Source organism: Anolis carolinensis, chromosome 3 (genome assembly GCF_035594765.1).
Source record: "Anolis carolinensis isolate JA03-04 chromosome 3, rAnoCar3.1.pri, whole genome shotgun sequence".
Classification (NCBI taxonomy): domain Eukaryota; kingdom Metazoa; phylum Chordata; class Lepidosauria; order Squamata; family Dactyloidae; genus Anolis; species Anolis carolinensis.
The window spans coordinates 140,587,378-140,606,632 of NC_085843.1; the positions used below are offsets into that span (position 1 = coordinate 140,587,378).

Here is a 19,255-nt window from a genome sequence, read left to right on the forward strand (position 1 = left end):
GCACAGAAAATGATATACTTGGAGATGACTGTTGCTGGTGGAAAGCTACTCTTCCTACTCAGTTCTCCTATTCTGGAGAAAAACACTAGTTTACATGAATACCTTTAACATGCAAGTACTTCCAAATTTAGCCACTCCACCACAACGAAGACACTTTATTGTTAGGGGTCAACAGGACTCTGCTTGCCACAGGAATAACAACAAAGGTATTTCTGTAAAAACTGAAAACAGTTTTTAATTTTTCCTGTCCCTTGGCTCAGGGGGAGAAAAAAGCAGCACTTTTCCTACTAGTTTCTTAGTTCTGAGTTCCTCCAGACTCTTTCTTCCCCAAATGTGCCCCTCCTACTCTCAATTAAAACTATTCCTATCAGAAAGCAGCATGAATGAGAAGGATGGAGAGGCATTTTTTTTAGCTCATGCAGAATTCTGGAACTCTAGCTTGCCAATATACATGTTTGCCATAACCCAATCGCAAATGGCTCAAAGGTTGTTGTTAGTATAGCATCCCACAGGTGGTTTCAATTTCACATGGTCGCCAGATACATTGATACACCAAGTAAAGTACTACTCCTATACCCTTAAGGCAAATATACACAGTTTCACCTACACACATGACAAGATACATCCTCTCTATGAATTTTCTAGATCCTCCAAGCAGTTTCATAATATGCATCTGCTAGAAGTTGTTTATTTCAATAAGGTTCACTAATATCCACAGTTTCTTGTTTCCATGATAAGCTCAGATCATACACAGCAGGAGCAGATGGGACTCTTCCTCTTGCCCAGGCATATTACAACAGTGAATCCCAAACCCTGACCTCCTGGTTACATCACGATATAACTTCACTGCCACCAATCTAATTATATTGGTCTACGACCACACCATACATTCTTCCCTGTCCCACTGGCCCACCGACCACCAGAGTCAGTTTGCAGAGCCACTCCAAAAATGAAGGGAAACTCCCACTTAAGGCGTGATGGCTATTGTGCAGACAGGCCCCCTTCTTATATTGATGCACAGAAAGACACACTGAATACCTATGGTGAAGCACGAACAGATTTGTAAAACATATTTGAACTAGAACAAGAAGATTGCTCAGATATTAGGAGAGGTTCAGACACGTAATGGTTTCAGAAGATTATCAAGCTGTTTCCTTAACAGAAAATGGTTCGTTAACTTGTCTTCCACACAATTAAGTTCACTCACAGGAGAACTAATCGGGCTTTTCCAAGGCTAAAGTGAATACCAAAATCTGTGGATGCTCAAATCTTATTATATATACAGTTATGGCATAGTAAAATAGTGTCTGTTATATAAAATTGCGAAATCAAATCTGCTTGGTGGAAAGATACCGTAAGTTGAATCCACGGGTGAAGAATTCATGAATGCAGAGACCCAAGTGTATCTGCACTTACCGTATTTGGGTAAAGCTCAATTGTTTATCCATTGCAATACCTAAAAGGTTCCATTCAAATCTAACATTTTGCTTCTGGGCAAAGAAATTTTAAGTCCAACTCATTCAAATATCTGTTCCACAATGATAAACAGCAGTGCTGGGGTTCACAGGCTTGTTGTCCCAGGATTTCTTGAATAGTAGGGATTATGACACCATCTACCACCACAACTACCCCAAGTTAGAAGAATTCCTCTGTTCCACTGAACTTAGCAGCTGGAGTAAAAAGCTGTTGTTGCGAGTTGTCTCTTTTGAAATATTTGAAGTCTATTTCCAAAGGTATTAAGACTACTTCTGGCACGAATCAAAATATCTAGAAATATGCTCATTTCTATATAAATCACTCCAGCCCCATGTATTTTGGGCTGCTCTTCAAAACTGACTACTATACCATTAAATACATCTCTTAGTAGGAGTAACTAATAATTCATGTATGTTTAGTAAAGGTAAAGGTTTTCCTCTGACATTAAGCCTAGTTGTGTCCTACTCTGGGGGGGTCATCTCAATTTCTAAGTTGAAGAGCCGGCGTTGTCCATAGACACCTTCAAGATCATGTGGCCGGCATGACTACATGGAGCACTGTTACCTTTCCGCTGGAGCGGTACCGATTGATCTACTCACATTTGCATGTTTTCAAACTGCTAGGTTGGCAGAAGCTGGGGATAACAGCAGGAGCTCACCCCACTCCCCAGATTCGAACCACTGACCTTTCAGTCAGCAAAGTTCAGCAGCTCAGCAGTTTAACCTACTGCACCTCTGGGAGCTTCTCTTATATATGTTTAAATTATGAAAATGCAGTTCAATATTCCCTATGATTTCAAGCATCTAAATCCACAGTAACATTTATATTTCATTACTTCTTTCAACTTAACAAATACAGTTCATAACTCTAACAAGATGAGGGGAAGAGGAGTGGGAAAAGATTCCTAGGCTAAAAACTCAGTTTTGCAAAGTAATAAATAAGCTCTTTTATACATAAGGAATCCATTATACTAACCATAAAAGCTTATGATTCCACACTTAATTTGGTACTTTGCTTGAAGCTACATGTGGTAACAAAGCTAGCGCTGCACTTTGCTACCCACACCCAATTTATTAGGGGAAAAAAAGTACAGCCTTTAAATGGCTTTGGAGTTTTTTATATTACGAAGACAAAAAGCCTTTGTGATTAGCTGTGCATCACACATGTATTAGGATTACTTATTGTCTTTACAGTATATGAGAAGAGACAGGGGGCTGATCACAAGACTAGGAAGCCCAGAATTCCCAGACACTAATCTCAGCTTATTATGGCATTCCACCCTGTAAGATAAAGTAGGACCAAATTTACTTATACGCACACTTCAGTCGCAAGAACCTAGTCTTACAAATAGAAAATGTCTAATTAGAGTGTTACCTGACTAGTATACAGAAGGGTGCTGAAATTTTCATCTCCAAACATTTGACAGAAAGAAAGAGTGGAATGAGAGGGAGGCAGAGAAAGAAGGATATGAAACACCCTCTCTTCTTCAAATGTCATGACTGTTTTGGTTGCATTTCCTCAGATTTGTTGCTGATAGATTCCCATTCTCATACACACGTGCACACACTATTCATTATCCTAAATTAAATCATCCCCACCAACATGGACATCAATGATATGGCAGTCCCACAGTTTTGAGATGCAGAACAATTTCATGTGTTTGGGAAATCATGGTTTTGTATAATAGAGGAAGAATGTTTTCTGATTACATCTGACTTAGGCCTTATGAAGATTGCCAGGTTTTGGGGGGGGGGGGGGGAGAGAGAAATATATAACATTCAAAACTTTTATGTTCCTCTGGCATTCTATGACATATATCAAAATGTATCTAAGGTACCACAACCTCAGCAGCTGCCACAGACACAAAACTTGCAATAATAGTTGTGTATTGCTGAAGGCTTTCACAGCCAGAATTACTGGGGTGTTGTGTGGTTTCCAGGCTGTATAGCCATGCCCTAGCAACATTTTCTCCTGACATTTTGCCTGCATCTGTGGCTGGAATCTTCGGAGGATTTGATGATAGTAAGGCAAGTGGAGTATATATCCAGAGCTACTGAACGCCACCCTAATGGGTGGATCCCACCCAACACACACAAATCCAGCTTGTTAACTGCACCCTTTACACCTGTTTAACAGACAATAGTTCTTTTATCCCACCCTGGACATTCCACAAGTATATATACTCCACTTGCTTTACTACCATCAGATCCTCTGAAGATGCTAGCAACAGATGCAGGAGAAACGTCAGGAGAAAATGCTGCTAGAACACTGCTATACAGCCCAGAAACTACGCAACACCCTAATAGTAGTTATGCTTACATAAATGAACTGCTAAAAATGTAAAACTGTCAACTAAAAATAAAATCTAAATAAGATAGGCTCTTGTGTTTTTAATAGCAGGGTGATGTTCACAAATCAACAAGCAAGGTTTTCAATGGCATGCATATAAGCATTACCACCTGCTCGTAAGTTAAGTGTGGTAAAAGTAACAAATACAGGAATAGGATCAAAACCTGGTGAGCAATTTAATTCGCCTGCCAGTGTATCCACAGTAAAGGAAGTAAAGGACACGAGAGTTTGTTAATCAGCCTCAAAGTACAAGCTGAACTCATAGTATGTTGCTAGTTTATAGATTTTGTTATGGATTATTTCACTGTCCAAACCAGCAATGCTGCCTTGTTTCCTTAGCTGCCTATCCTAAAATAGGACATGATAACAGTCAAAAAGAAACAAATTACAAACAAAGACGTGGTAAAAACAAGACATATCGTATTTCATCACATAATAGGCACATCACATCATAGATGCAACCCCTTTTTGGCATGTTTTCCTTGCATAATTATCGCACCCCAGTTGATAGGTGTGACCATTATGCAAAGGAACAACCCTCTGCAGCTCGGAGGGGAGAGGCGATCAGGAAGGCGAATTCATCTGCCTGATCGGCTCTCCTCTCTGTTACGGAGGCTTGCTTTAGCCAAGCCAGCCCTCCCTAGCTCCAAGGCAGTGGTTCTCAACCTGTGAGTCTACATGTTTTAGCCTTCAACTTCCAGAAATCCAAACAGCTGGTAAACTTGCTGGAACGTCTGGGAGTTGTAGGCCCAATCACCTGGGGACCCACAGGTTGAGAACCACTGCTCTAAGGGGAGAAGCAGGTGGGTGGGTGAGCCTTCACTTGCTTTCATGCCTGTTGGTGAAAACTGTGTAGCAGCCAAGGGAGGCCTCATAGTTCCTGCCTACATGTGCACAGGCAGCTTTGCAGCTACAGGCCTTCTCTCAACTGGCAGCCAAGGGAAGCCGCATAGCTATAAAAAAAATCCTCACATAATATTCATACCCCCATTTTCTGCCAAAAGGAGAAAAATGTGACTATTATGTGATCAAATATATTAGTTATTTCCATGTCAGGAGCTCAAGACAGGAACAATCCACTTCAGAAGAACTCATTTCAGAAATGTATAACATCCAAGATTTTTGCATTTCCCTGGCATTCTATGACATATATAGTGAAAGAGGTCACTATTATTTTTCAGTCCAGGTAGGAAAACTGGCATGAAACATGACTAAGACAGAACTTATAAAACTCAAAATCTACCAGAATCCTATGCATAATATAGTTGCAATTCATATATAAAAAGTAAAAGAGTTCTAATTTAAAATAGACTTTTCTGGCACATTAGATTGCCCTGCTCTTGGCTTAGTCCCAGTTATATCAAGCTTCAGCATTTATCTCTAAATAACCCAGCATTGGGTTATTAACCCCATCAATTTACTTGGATACATACACAAAATTACACAGACAGCAAAAACTACACAAAATGTGCGTGGAAATTTCATTAATGTATACAACCCATAGAATTCTTCCTTTTTGAACAAAGATCTAGGTATGGAACTTTTATTTAATGGAAGACTATCACTGTTGTGATAGCAACATAATAAAAGGAGCTGTCAATACTGCCATCACAGACACAACAAGCCATAACATTTCTTCAATGGGTTTGGCCACTTGTCATTTGTTATGACCCTGAATGAAACTTGCTTAGCCACTTCCAGAGACCATATTAGACTGGTGTAGAATACATGTCTTGCTGATGAACAGGGGCAAACCATTTCCTGACCAGGTAAACACATAGTGGAAACACACAAAAAAATTGTCAACTTTCTATATCCATAGAATCTACATTCATGGATTCCACCATCCATGGCTTGAAAATTATATTAAAAATCCAAAAGCAAATCTTGTTTGCCATTTTTTATAAATTTTGCCATTGTAATGTGTAATGCACAAGTATAATTTCCCAACAAAATTTGATGGCTTGAGATAAGTATGAGACAGAACTTTGGTAGTATGGTACTGTATTTAACACATTTTTCTTAAATGTTTTAGCATGTTTGAATATTGGAAATCAGGACAGAACCCTAAGTCTACAATATGTACAGTAGAGTCCAACATTCTGTATTATCCAACACAGTTTGTCTTTTAGTAGTCAATGTTTTTGTAGTCAATTTTTCAATACATTGTGAAGTTTTGGTGCTAAATTCATAAATACAGCTATTACTACGTAACGTTACCTCGTATTGAACTGCTTTTTCTGTCGATTTGTTGTAAAACACAATGTTTTGATGCTTAATTAGTAAAATCATAATGTAATTTGATGTTTAATAGACTTTTCCTGAATCCCTCCTTATTATCCAACATTTTCGCTTATCCAACATTCCGCTAGCCCGATAATATTGGATAAGTGAGACTCTACTGTATATATAATTCTGTGGAGTTCTTCTGTGTGCCCATGATGCAAGACAGATCCTTTCAGTGTGGAGTACAGTGGGTTAACTCTCAAGCTATCATATTCTCTACAGGTGCCAAGATCAGTGGTTACTTTCACTTCATTAGATTTAGCCTGGATTTTCTTCCTATTAACAGGCTGATGCTACTGGTTTGTTGACAGGTTTTTACCACTTTGTTAACTTTACGTGTTATCACTTTTTGTAACTTTAAGTTATTTCTGACAAATGGATAATAGTAATAATAATAACAACAACAACAATAATAATACGAGGGTTGAATGAAAAGTAATGCCTCCACCTTCGTTACTTCAGTTTGGATGGGAATATTTTAATAAATGAAACACGGAAATTATCCTTAGAATGTGCTCTTTAACTACCACTATTCACTTTTCCACATAATCACCATACAATTGGATACATTTCTGCCAACGATGAACAAGTTTTCTGAAGTCGTCACGGAAGAAGTCGACATTCTGTTTCTGCAACCAGCATCTCACAGTACCCATCATGCACAGATCTTCCAATAGCAAAGCAATAATGTGACCACACGTTCTTGTGAAATGCCAATTATGCTCAAAATTTCTCTCTGAGTGATACGACGATTGTCCTGAATCAATCTGTCAACCATTTGATTGTGAAACTCGGTGATTGCTGTCACAGGACGTTCAACTCTTTGTTTCTCATGCAAGTCAGATGTCCCCACCTCAATATCTTTAAACTTAGCTGTTGAAGCTCTTCCAACAGGTCAATCCACAGTCTTGGGGCGAATGATGAAAAGGTCCTCTGAGTGATGGCTACCAGTTGGATTCTGGCTAGTTGAAGGAGATTCCCTCGAGAACAAAGTGTCCGTGGGGGTTTGTGTGGGAGAAGGCGAACCTGTAGGTAACATGGACCCAATTCATGTAGGGCTTTAAAGATCAAAACCAGCACTTTGAACTAACTGGCAATCAGTGGAGTGACTTTAGTATGGGTGTGATGTGCTCAATCCTACATGTTCTTGTAATTAGTATGCCTCATGTTTTGAACTATTCGATGAGTTTGAACTTGGTAGCCCAATGTAAAGGGCATTTCAGAAGTCAAACCTTGAGGTTACCAACACATGCACTACCAATAATCAGGTCCTCTTGACTCTAGGAAGGGGCGTAGCTGGCATATGAGCCAAAGTTGGTACTGAGCACTTCTGACCATCACATCTATCTGGGTTGACATATGGAGAGACAGGAACACTCCCAAGCTGTGGACACAGTCTTTCAGAGGGAGTGTAACCCCATCCAGGACTGGTTGACATACCTCCATTACCAGGTTAGGACCCTTAATGGCAAGCACCTCTGTCTTGTCTAGATTCAGTTTCAATTTGTTTTGCCCCACCCATTACCTTCTCCAGACATTCATTAGAGGAGACACACTATCTTTAGCTGTTTTTGGAGGCATGGAGAAAAATATATTTGGGTGTCATCAGCATACTGATAGCACCCTGCCCCATGTCTCTGTATGATCTTTCCCAGCAGTTTCATAAAAATGTTTAAAAGCATTGGGAATAGAATGGCCCCTTGTGGAATGAATCATAGAATTGCCTTATAACAGCTCCTTTTTTGAGGACCAGCTATCCCCAAGCACTACCACCTGGAACTTGTCTGAGAGGTACAACCAGAACCACTGCAACACAGTGCCTCCAATTCCTAACCCCCCCCCCCCCCCCCAAGGCGTTACAGAAGGATACCATAGTTGATGATATCGAAAGCCGCTATGAGATCTAGAAACACCTCTTTGTCAGTGTTAAGATGGAGATCATTCAGTAAAGCAACCATAGCAGTCTCAACTCCAAGAACACCGTAAGATGGGGGTTTCTTGGCAAGATTTCTTTGGAGGGGTTTATTCCTGCCTTCCTCTGAGATGGAGAAATTGTGACTTGCCCACGATTATCCAGTGTTGTTCCATAGCCAAACAGCGATTTGAACCCTGGGACATGATCACATTAAGTGATCTGATCTTGTCTCCAAAGTCATATTACAACATTCAAAGCACTATGTCATGCTACATCATCATTATCAGCTTAACAAAACTTGAGGACATACACATATAGCCCACATGTAACAGCACAGCCTTCAGGGATTTGTACTTGCACCATTCAGTGTCAACAAAATTGTGGTGAATGTTGACAAGTGATAGAAATGACATATCGTAAACACCCACTTGTTAAACCGGAAAAGAAATACCGGCTGAGGTGCTTGAATCAAGAAAACTGCCCAGGAAGTGTTAAGGGCAGGGGAAATGTTGCACATTCCTCACCCTCCCAGTGTCAGGGTTGCCTACACATTGTGTCCTACACTTAATCTAGGAGGACATTCAACACCTCTCCAAGAAGAAAAAATATGACAGGCCCCCTGTTCCTCATTCTTCAGTCCCATACCAAAATCTACTTACTCTGGCTTAACCGGTTTACGGCTCAGATCTGCCAAAGTACCAGCTGCCAATTGTCAGTGATAAGCAAGGGACACAAGACAGAATGATTAGTTAACATTAACATGCAAAGTGGCAGGCAAAAGCAAGTTTTCCTTACATGGCATCCACAACCTTTGAACGCCTTAGCTGTCGTGTTTAATCATACACAAATACCCATGTGTTGACTGGTTTGTTCTTCCACTGTGAACATTATCCCCCACCCCAACTGCTCTGACACACCCACGTTTACAGAGGGACATGGGACTATAGTTTTCAATTGTATAATGACTAAAATCTCTATTTAAGGACCTTTATACTGGCATGTAGGTTGCTGAGATTGTATCGCTCTCTCCATGCACATTCATACTTACAAGTTCCATTGCTTAGAAAGTGTTATATACACAGAAATGTGTAATGTGAAGGTCTTGAGATGTTACAAGACTGTAAACCTCATTAACATAAACTATGTGCTGTCAAAGGCTTTCATGGCTGGAATCACTGGGTTGCTGTGAGTTTTCCAGGCTGTCTGGCCATGTTCCAGAAGCATTCTCTTTGAAGCTTCGCCCACATCTATGACAGGCATCCTCAGAGGTTGTGAGGTCTGTTGGGACTTAGGCAAGTGAAGTTTATATATCTGTGGAATATTCAGGGTGGAAGAAAGAGCATTTTTCTGTTTGAGGCAAGTGCGAATGTGGCCTTGCAGCTTCGAAGCCTGGCTTCTTCCTGCCTGAGGGAATCCTTTGTTGGGAGGTGCTACCTGGCCCTGATTGTTTCTTGTTGGGAGGTTCCTTGTCTTCTGAGTGTTGTTCTTTATTTACTGTCTTGGTTTTAGGGTTTTTAAATACAGGTAACCAGATTTTTCAAAAAATTTTCAAAAATATTATTTTTAGTTTGAATGATTTTATCCTATTATTGGTATCAGACATTCCCAAAAGTACTATAAGAAATATGTTGAATAGACAATAATATATTTGCATGCAAATCAACATCATAAATGAACTCTGTTGCTACTGGCCATCCCTAAGGACATATCTGAATTCCAACTGGTATTCTCTCACATGCTTATAAAATATTTTCTGACTAATCTGAATATAATAAGAAAAGCTGCTCATTTTAGTTTCTCCTTTTGATACCTCTCCCAGCATTCCCAAGTAAGAGGGTAGGACTTGTGTCTCTGAAAACTTGGGTAATGGAATTTGCTTATCAAATTTGCAGATGACACCAAAATTAGGAGGTGTAACTAACACCGCAGAGGACAGGATTAAAATCCAAAATTGTCTTAACAGATTGGAGCTGAACCAAAAATAGCAAAATGAATTTCAACACAGAGGAATATAAGCCACTATACTTGAAAAAGTGAAAGGCACAGATTTTTTTTATCGTGTCAGAAGCGACTTGAGAACATACTGCAAGTTGCTTCTTGTGTGAGAGAATTGGCCGCCTACAGAGACGTTGCTGAGGGGACGCCGGGATGTGTTAGCTGGGAGGCTTCTCTCATGTCCTTGCAAGCTAGAGCTGACAGACGGGAGCTCACCCCATCTTGCGGATCTGAGCTGGCAACCTTCAGATCAGCAACTCAACCTTCAGGTCAGAAATTCAGCCACCACAAGGATTTAACCCATTGCGCCACCACAATGGGTTAAAAAGATGAATCAGTCGTAAAAAAACCAATGCGATTCTAGGTTGCATCAATAGGAGTATAGTGTCTAGATCAGTGGTTCTCAACCTGTGGGTCCCCAGATGGTTTGGCCTTCAACTCCCAGGAATCCTAACAGCTGGTAAACTGGCTGAGATTTCTGGGAGTTGTAGGCCAAAACACCTGGGGACCCACTGGTTGAGAACCACTGGTCTAGATCAAGGGAAGTCATACTCCTACTCTATTCTGCTTTGGTCAGACCTCACTTTAAATACTGTGTCAGTTCTTGGCACAACAATTCAAGAAGAATATTGACACGCTGGAACATATCCAGAGAAGAGTGACTAGGGGAAATGGGTATGTTTAGTCTACAGAAGAAAAGGTTAAAAGGTGACATCACAATTATGTTTAAATATTTTAAAGCATGTCATATGGAAAGTGGAGCTAACTTGTTTTCATCTGCTTTAGAGACATGGAGTAACGGGTTCAAACAACAGGACAAAAGATCCCACCTAAATATCAGGAAGACATGATCAACAGTTAAATACATTGTCTCAGATTGTGGTGGAGTCTTCTTCTTTTTTTTAATGGAAGGATGGGTGGCTATTTGTTAGAAGTGCTTTGATTGTATATTCCTGCATGACAGAGATTTGAACTTGATGGACTTTGGAGTCTCTTCCAACTCAACAATTCTAGAACCTGTTCCGGTAATCAGGGGTGGGCAAAATGCAGCCCAAGGGCACATGCGTCAATTTTTTCCAAAATAATATTTTGGAAAATACAGGGGTGTTTGTGCCACATTTTATATCCCCCTCCACTGGTGCCATGTTTTTATACATCCCCACCCCAAATATATTTTAGGCCCAGAAAAGGCCTTTTTAAAAAACCAGAAGTAAACCAGAAGTGACTTACAATCATTTTGAAAAAGGTGTCTCAGGAGCCTAAAATAGACTGGGAGCATGGGCACTAAGGGGCAAAAACTGGGAGGAGTGTTTGCAATGGGAATGTGATGGGGGTGTTGCCCCTCAAAGTCTTCTAGAGGGCTAAGAGAGCTCACTAGCCTCCAACAACTGCAGTACATGTACACACAACAATTATGCAGAAATGTTCACAAGGATTTAAATTTAAGTACTGTACTGGTATTTTTGAAAAACGTCTGCTGATTTAGCAAGTCCATTCTTCAGAACTACGCTTCACATTAGTATTTTATCAATAAACATTAAGGGGTTATATCCAGCTAAATCCTTTTCCTGTAGAACAGCTTCTGGTAGAGCAGGAGTAGACAATTTCCTCTCCTCCTGCACCCCCTTCCCACATACCCTTTAATTTGCTTGTCTGGAAGAGAAGGAAAATCCTGTCACGCAAGCAGATGTCTACTTGTGCAATGCTGGTTCTTACTTACTATGTTTAAGGCCCTAAAGCTAGAACTAAGTCTCAAAAGGAGGAAGGAAATATTCTCTCCTAAGAGCAGAGTACTCTCTGTCAGCAAGTTATATGACCAGTGGCATTGCAACTGCCAACAGAGCAGGTGTCAGACATTCTCAGGGACCAATAAAATTCTATCGATTCCTAACAATTTGCAGTGTCTCTTCTGTCTCCCAAGTAATGAGCTGTGCTCCTCTGAATAATTTGTTGCCTAGAGACACAGTCTGATTTTGAATTACCCCCAGCTTGCTTCTAAGCACAATCCAAGATGATGCTTATAAAAAGATGCTCTACCAGAAACAAAAGCTACACCTGAATAGAAAAGTAGATAAAAGCTTATCAAGCCAGATGCCAATCACAATTTTGAAAGTATCTCAGGAGTTACATTCCAGCAGTGGGTGCCGTTAAGGGGCAGGACCAAGGACAACGTAGGTGAGCCAAGGAGTGGAAGTCCAGATGCAATCCTTATGAATATATCATTTTCCTCGCTTAGTTCTAGCAGGGAATATAGGAGTTGAGCACTTAAAAGTTTACATAAAATAGAGTCTTGCTTATCCAACATAAACGGGCTGGCAGAACATCGGATAAGTGAAAATGTTGGATAAGAAGGAGGGATTAAGGAAAAACCTATTAAACATCAAATTATGTTAAGATTTTACAAATTAAGCACCAAAACATGTTTTACAACAAATTGACAGTAAGAGCAGTTCAATACATGATAACGTTATGTAGTAATTACTATATTTATAAATTTAGCACCAAGGCATCACAATGTATTGAAAATATTGACTACAAAAATATTGACTACTAAAAGGCAGACTGCATTGGATAATACAGAACACTGGATAAACGAAGGTTGGATAAGCAAGATTCTACTGTATTATCAAAGACCCTCTTATCTCTGATCATTCCTTGGAGTTAACACCAGAAAGTGTCAACCAGATAGAGGGACCCTGTGTGGTTGTCTGGCCATTGGCTAGAGCAGTGGTTCTCAACCTGTGGGTCCCCAGATGTTTTGGCCTTCAACTCCAAGAAATCCTAACAGCTGGTAAACTGGCTGGGATTTCTGGGAGTTGTAGGCCAAAACACCTTGGGACCCACAGGTTGAGAACCACTGGGCTTGAGGTACAGGCCAGTCCCATTCCATGATAAAGAAGATTTCCCCTTCATTTCATTGCTGTTTCTCCATGAGATAAGTTTGAAAGTAGTAGTAGTAGTAGTCAGCATTCTCTTGCTTTGCACCTCATTCAGAATAGTTCTCCCATACTTGACCCACTGAGGAAGAACGCTGAACCTTGAAGGGCAATTCTTCAAGCCAAATGACCTGGGTATCTATATATATCACGGCATATATATAATGGCAGTGGACAAAACAACAAAACTAAAAACCCCACAACCTCGAAAATTGTCAGCACAACCCCTCATCCACGCCTCTAGGTTGATACAAAAAAAGAAAAGAAAAATAAAGTCCTAATTAGAGGGAGAGGAATAATTGTTTTTATCCAATTGCTGCCAGTTACAAGGCTAAGCTCAGGCCACTTGGTCTCCTAGCAACCCACTCAGCCCAGGGGACAGGCAGAGTTAGGCCTCTTCCACACTGCCTATAAAATACAGATTATCAGATTTGTACTGGATTATATGGCAGTGTAGACTCAAGGCCCTTCCACACAGCTATATTACCCATTTATAATTTTATATTATCTGTTTTGAACTGGATTATCTTGACTCCACACTGCCATATAATCGACTTCAGTGTGCATTTTATACAGCTGTGTAGAAGGGGCCTCATATAATCCACTTCTAAGCAGATAATACAAGATTATACATGTACAGTAGAGTCTCACTTATCCAACATAAATAGGCCGGCAGAACGTTGGATAAGTGAATATGTTGGATAATAAGAAGGGATTCAGGAAAAGCCGATTGGGTAATCATTATACAAATTAAGCACCAAAACATCATGTTATACAACAAATTTGACAGAAAAAGTAGCTCCATACGCAGTAATGCTATGTAGTAATTACCACCAAAATATCACAATAAATTTAAAACACTGACTACAAAAACATTGACTACTAAAAGGCAGACTGCGTTAGATAATCCAGAACATTAAGCGAATGTTGGATAAGTGAGATTCTACTATAATATGAAATAATTACTGTGGTAGAACAATACAGAACAATATAATCTCTAAAACCAGGATAGTAAATAAAGAGCAACACTCTGAAAGCAGGGAAATTGGGAATTCCAGAAAGGAAACAATCAGGGCCAGCTAACACCTCCCAAGAAAGGATTCTTCCAGAAAGGAAGCTCAGAAGGGAGAGAAGCAGTGTGTATTACCAAAGTTATTATTATTACTATCATTACTATTGTTGTTGTTATTGTTGTTGTTATTGTGTTGCTGTGAACCGTGACAATGAATACAATCTGACTCCAAGTATTCGAAAACACTAAAATCAGAATATATAAAAATTACTGTGGTATAATAAAACAGAACAATACAATCTCTAAAATCAGAACACTAAATAAAGAACAACACTGAAAACAGGGGAATTCCACACAGGAAACAATCAGGGCCAGCTAACACCTCCCAACAAAGTATTCCCATCACCGAAATCTGGCAAATCCTCTGTTTTCTGAGGGCCACACACAGTAGAAGCACATAAAATATCACAAAGAACACCACTCTGAAAACAAGGGAATTCAGACAGGAAACAATCAGGGCCAGCTAACACCTCCCAACAAAAAATTCACTCAGAGAAAAAACAGCCAGGCTTTAAAGCTGCAAGGCTATTACATCCTAATCATTTCCCCTAATTGCAGCATTCATACTTGCCTCCAACAGGCAAAAAAAACCAATCAGAAATATTGTATATTCACAACCTTTAGGAAATAATATCCCTTGATGGTGCAGCGTGTTAAAGCGCTGAGCTGCTAAACTTCTGGACCAAAAGGCCGCAAGTTTGAATTGGGGGAGCGGAGAGAGCCCCCACTGTTAGCCCAGCTTCTGCCAACCCAGAAGTTCGAAAACATGCAAATGTGAGTGCATCAATAGGTACTGCTCCAGCAGGAAGGTAACGGCCTTGGAGGAATCTACGGACAACGCTGGCTCTTCAGCTTAGAAATGGAGATGAGCACCAACCCCCAGAGTCAGACACAACTGGACTTAATGTCAGGGGGAAACTTTTACCCTTTACCTTAACTACCACCAATTCCTCAATACTTTATTTCCCATACCACCATACTTACCACAGCAACGCATGGCCGGGCACAGCTAGTTATCTTTATAACAGAAAGACAACAGTTCACTGAACTACATAGGCAGGGTCACCATAAGCTCCCACCATAGGTAAAAATATGAGTTGCTATCTTGTGCATGTGAGAGAGTGACGGGCTGAACATAAAAAGTAACATCTGGCTAATAGGATTGAACACAATGAGTGAGCATTCTTAACCTCCCTTTCTCCCACAAAATACATCCTCAAAATGTTTTGCATTTGCTTTCTCTGAGCATTGCAAGCTGTATCCTAGCCCCAGAGGGCTACAAAACAAAACAAAAATGTATTGCTGCCCTTCTTTGAAAACATACAGAACTACTTACTTTGATCAAGAGTAATGTACTTTAACCAAAACACATGATTATGCTTTTGGTTAGTTTACAGCTCCCGGTTCTCTTGTGGAAATGAATCCATTAGTTTACTATTTGTAGTTTCAAAAGCCCAACTTTTATGGGACTTTGCATAAAAAGAGCATCAGACAGATGGAATTTGCTAACCGGAATGTTGCCCTTCCTGCAACACACAATACTCAATTCAAAACATCCAAGGACATTGGTAACATATTCAAGCGAATAAACATTCAAGTGTACTTTGGTATTTGGGGGAATCTTATGGTTTCTGTTTTGTAAGCTAACCTCCTTCCTCTGCAGGGAAAATGAAAACACTGATTTTGCCTCAGTCTAATTTCTGAGGGAAACGATTTCAGGTTTAGAAATACAGCAAGAGCCTTCTGCTTTGCCGACAGACCTAATATAGGCACTCTATTCCTCCAGGCAGTTTTACTCTTCAGCTCCCATATTTTCCCTACTATGTTCATTTAAGAACTAAACTCCATGCAAAATGGGACATTTATGACAAGATCTTCTGACGTCTCCCATATCACACCCAAACATCAGCTAGAAGTACCAACATTGGGTAATGTTATAAAAATGCTATTATAAAAGGACCCTATTTCTTTGATTCTCTGGTATTTGTTTTCAACATTAGAACGGTAAAAAAAACCCTTAACTACTGCTTCAGAACAGAATTTACGTACTTCACTGCAGAAAAAGGTTTGTTATTATAATTGGATATCAGGCTTTGGAGGCCAGCCAATGGATTAGAGGTTATATGACACAGTGACAGTTAGGCCAAGTTGTACAAAACTTTGGAGAAGTTCCTTTGAAATTGGGCCAAGGTATTTCATTAGAAGGAAGGATGTAGCGAGAAAGAAAATTAGACATTTTACAGCAAGATTGGTATCAGTAATAGTATTAGCATGACGGATGATATGAAGCCTGATTCAAGCAAAGAAAAAAGGTACAAATTACTAGGCTTGTTATGTTCCCTCTGACAGCCAAGCAGATATTATGAGACTCCAATAAGTCTGTATCTCACAATGGAAAAATATGACACAATTAGTTTTATCACAGTAAAGCCTTTAGAAGTATCATCCCTAAAAATCTTGACACACCAATGCTAATTATTTGAAGTAAAAAATCAGGAAAATCCAGACAACAAAGCTGACAATACAGGATCATAATTTTTACTACTTACCAGCCCAGCTATTGGTGTTGACAGACGGTTAATTTTTTTAATGATGCCAGGTTTGATCTTGTTAATTAGACTAAAAGACAGAGAGAAAGAGAGTGTTAACCTGGCTTTAGGATGCAGTTTACTCAGGGCTAAACATATAAATTAAAAATTATGAAGTGTTACATATTTTCCCATGTAAATCATTTGAATCAATTCAACATATGTAAACTGGTATTCTTCCAAGTTTTTTACTGATTAAAAATACAAGACCTAATAAGACTGAACACGTACAAAAAGCATGACAAAATAAGTGCCAAAGAAATAGAGTACCTAAGTATAAAAGATTGAAATTCAGGCTAGGAACCTGCATATATACAAAGGAATTTAAATTTGGGATTTTAAAGCAGTTGGTTATGAAAGCAGTGGTTTTCAAGCTTTCTGCTTTCAGGGAACTCATGAACTTGCCTGCCAAGGAACACATATTGTCTGCAAAGGATTCTTCACAGTCTACACACACAGCAAAATGCTGGCCAGGACTTTTTCAGCTCTCACCACTGCTCCATAAGAAATAAAAATGCACCCAGGACACTGTAGGAGTTGAGGAGGCTGATGGTGAGAGGGAGGAGCATTTTCTCAGTGTAGCTTATGAGCTATTTCTTGTTTTGTTGTAAGAATGAATGAATAAAAGATAAAATCCCTGAGATTTTTGGAAGTACAACTCCCATGATCCATTACCAGTGTTTATAGTGCTTCCAAGAACTAAACTGCTAAATGTTTGCAAGGCCAAAAGTGCCATGCCTCTGGACTACATGAAAGCAGGCTTTGTTGAAGCAGATGACATCCAGCAATCTGCTTCCAAGTTTTGCCAGCCCCCGAAAGCTAATTCAAAGTAGACCACTATTTCTAACCAATCATGGATTAGTGTGCAAACAAGAAAAAGGAAAACAGTCAATCTGTGGTGCTGCAACTGACATAGAAGTAACCATTCAGTCATTCATGGATTGTCAGAGAATCAGAGATGGCATGGGTCAGTACCTGGTTATAGAACCCAAAGATCTTACAGTTGAGGAAATTCTTTGTCACAACTATCTGCAGATAAATTTCTTGTTATTGTTTGCCTTACAGTCATTTGTGAGTTACGGCAATGCTAAGACAGGGTTTTCTTGGTAAGATTTGTTTAGCTCTGAGGCTGAGTGTGTGACATAGCCAAGATCACCCAGTATGGGCTGTCATGAGTTTTCTGGGCTGTACTGCCATATTCCAGAAGCATTCTCTCCTGACATTTTGCCCACATCTATGGAAGGCATCCTCAGAGGTTGTGAGGTATATCTGAGGATATCTGCCATAAATGTGGCTGAAATGTCAAGAGAGAATGCTTCTGGAACATGGCCATACAGCCTGGAAATCTCACGGCAACCCTGTGATTCCAGCCATGAAAGCCTTTGACAACGCATCACCCAGTATGTTTCCATGGCTGAGCTGGGATTCAAAGCCTCGGTCTTCAGAATTATAGTCCAACGCTCAAACCTTTATACCACACCACCAAAATGTGTACTGCTACAGCATATATAAAAACATCTGAAATGAGACAACTGAGGGTTCCAGGACCATTGTAGTCTGGGACAATGCAAATGAAAGGTTTCTACTCTGACACCACAGCATGCTAACATGCCAAAACATTTTCCCCAATTTGCTCATGAATGTCTGAGAATAAGTGGAGCCGAGATCATGAAGTAAATCATCTATAAACTCACAACACTGAATTAAACAAGTTAGAGCAATGTTGGGTTTGCATTCTCAGAAATCTTTTGTTTTTAAAAGCTGCATCATCCAAGCCAAGATACATTTAAATTGAAAGTGGATGCTCATCGGTATGAATGAAAGGAGCTTCAGACAGAAAATACTCTCACATTTTGATTGCTAGATATGACAAAAGCAATGGGGTGTGGGGAGATATTCTTTTTCAATCATCTGAGGCTCCTTCCACACAGCTGAATAAAATCCCACATTATCTGCTTTGAGGGAGCCCCCAGTGGCACAGCAGGTTAAACTGCTGAGCTGCTGAACTTGCTGACCAAAAGGTTGGCAGTTCGAATCTGGGGAGTGAAGTGAGTGAGTTCCCACTGTTAGCCCTAGCTTCTGACAACCTAGCAGTTTGAAAACATGCAAAAGTGAATAGATCAATAGGTACCACTCCAGCAGAAAGGTTAATGGATCTCCATGAAGTTATGCTGGCCACATGACCTTGAAGGTGTCTATGGAAAACGCCAGATCTTCAGCTTAGAAATGGAGATGAGCACCAACCCCGAGTTGGACATGACTCTGTAGTCAATGTTTTCAATACATCGTGATATTTTGGTGCTAAATTCGTAAATACAGTAATTACTATGTAGCATTACTGCATACTGAACTACTTTTTCTGTCAAATTTGTTGTATAACATGATATTTTGGTGCTTAATTTGGAAAATCATAACCCAATCTGGTGTTATATAGGCTTCTCCTTAATCTCGCTTTATTATCCAACTTATTCGCTTATCCAACATTCTGCTGGCCCATTTATGTTGGATAAGTGAGACTCATTAGTGTACATATAATACACTAATAAAGGCCATTCCCCTGAGCATTCAGTCTTCAAAGTTCTGCCAAAAACAAAATAGCATTTACCTCCCACAAGAGAAAAAGCAGGCAACTTGTCCA

At 39.9% G+C, this 19,255-nt stretch overlaps 1 protein-coding gene across 8 annotated transcripts in view; it reads right to left on the bottom strand.

The window, feature by feature from the left end:
• lmo7 (LIM domain 7) overlaps positions 1-19,255 on the bottom strand; it is a 198,804-nt gene that overhangs the window by 103,000 nt on the left and 76,549 nt on the right. For all 8 annotated transcript variants that reach the window (XM_008106882.2, XM_062975564.1, XM_062975563.1 and 5 more), the window contains exon 4: positions 16,579-16,648. In XM_008106882.2, coding sequence (XP_008105089.2) covers positions 16,579-16,648 — 70 coding nt within the window. The remainder of the gene's footprint in view (positions 1-16,578; positions 16,649-19,255) is intronic.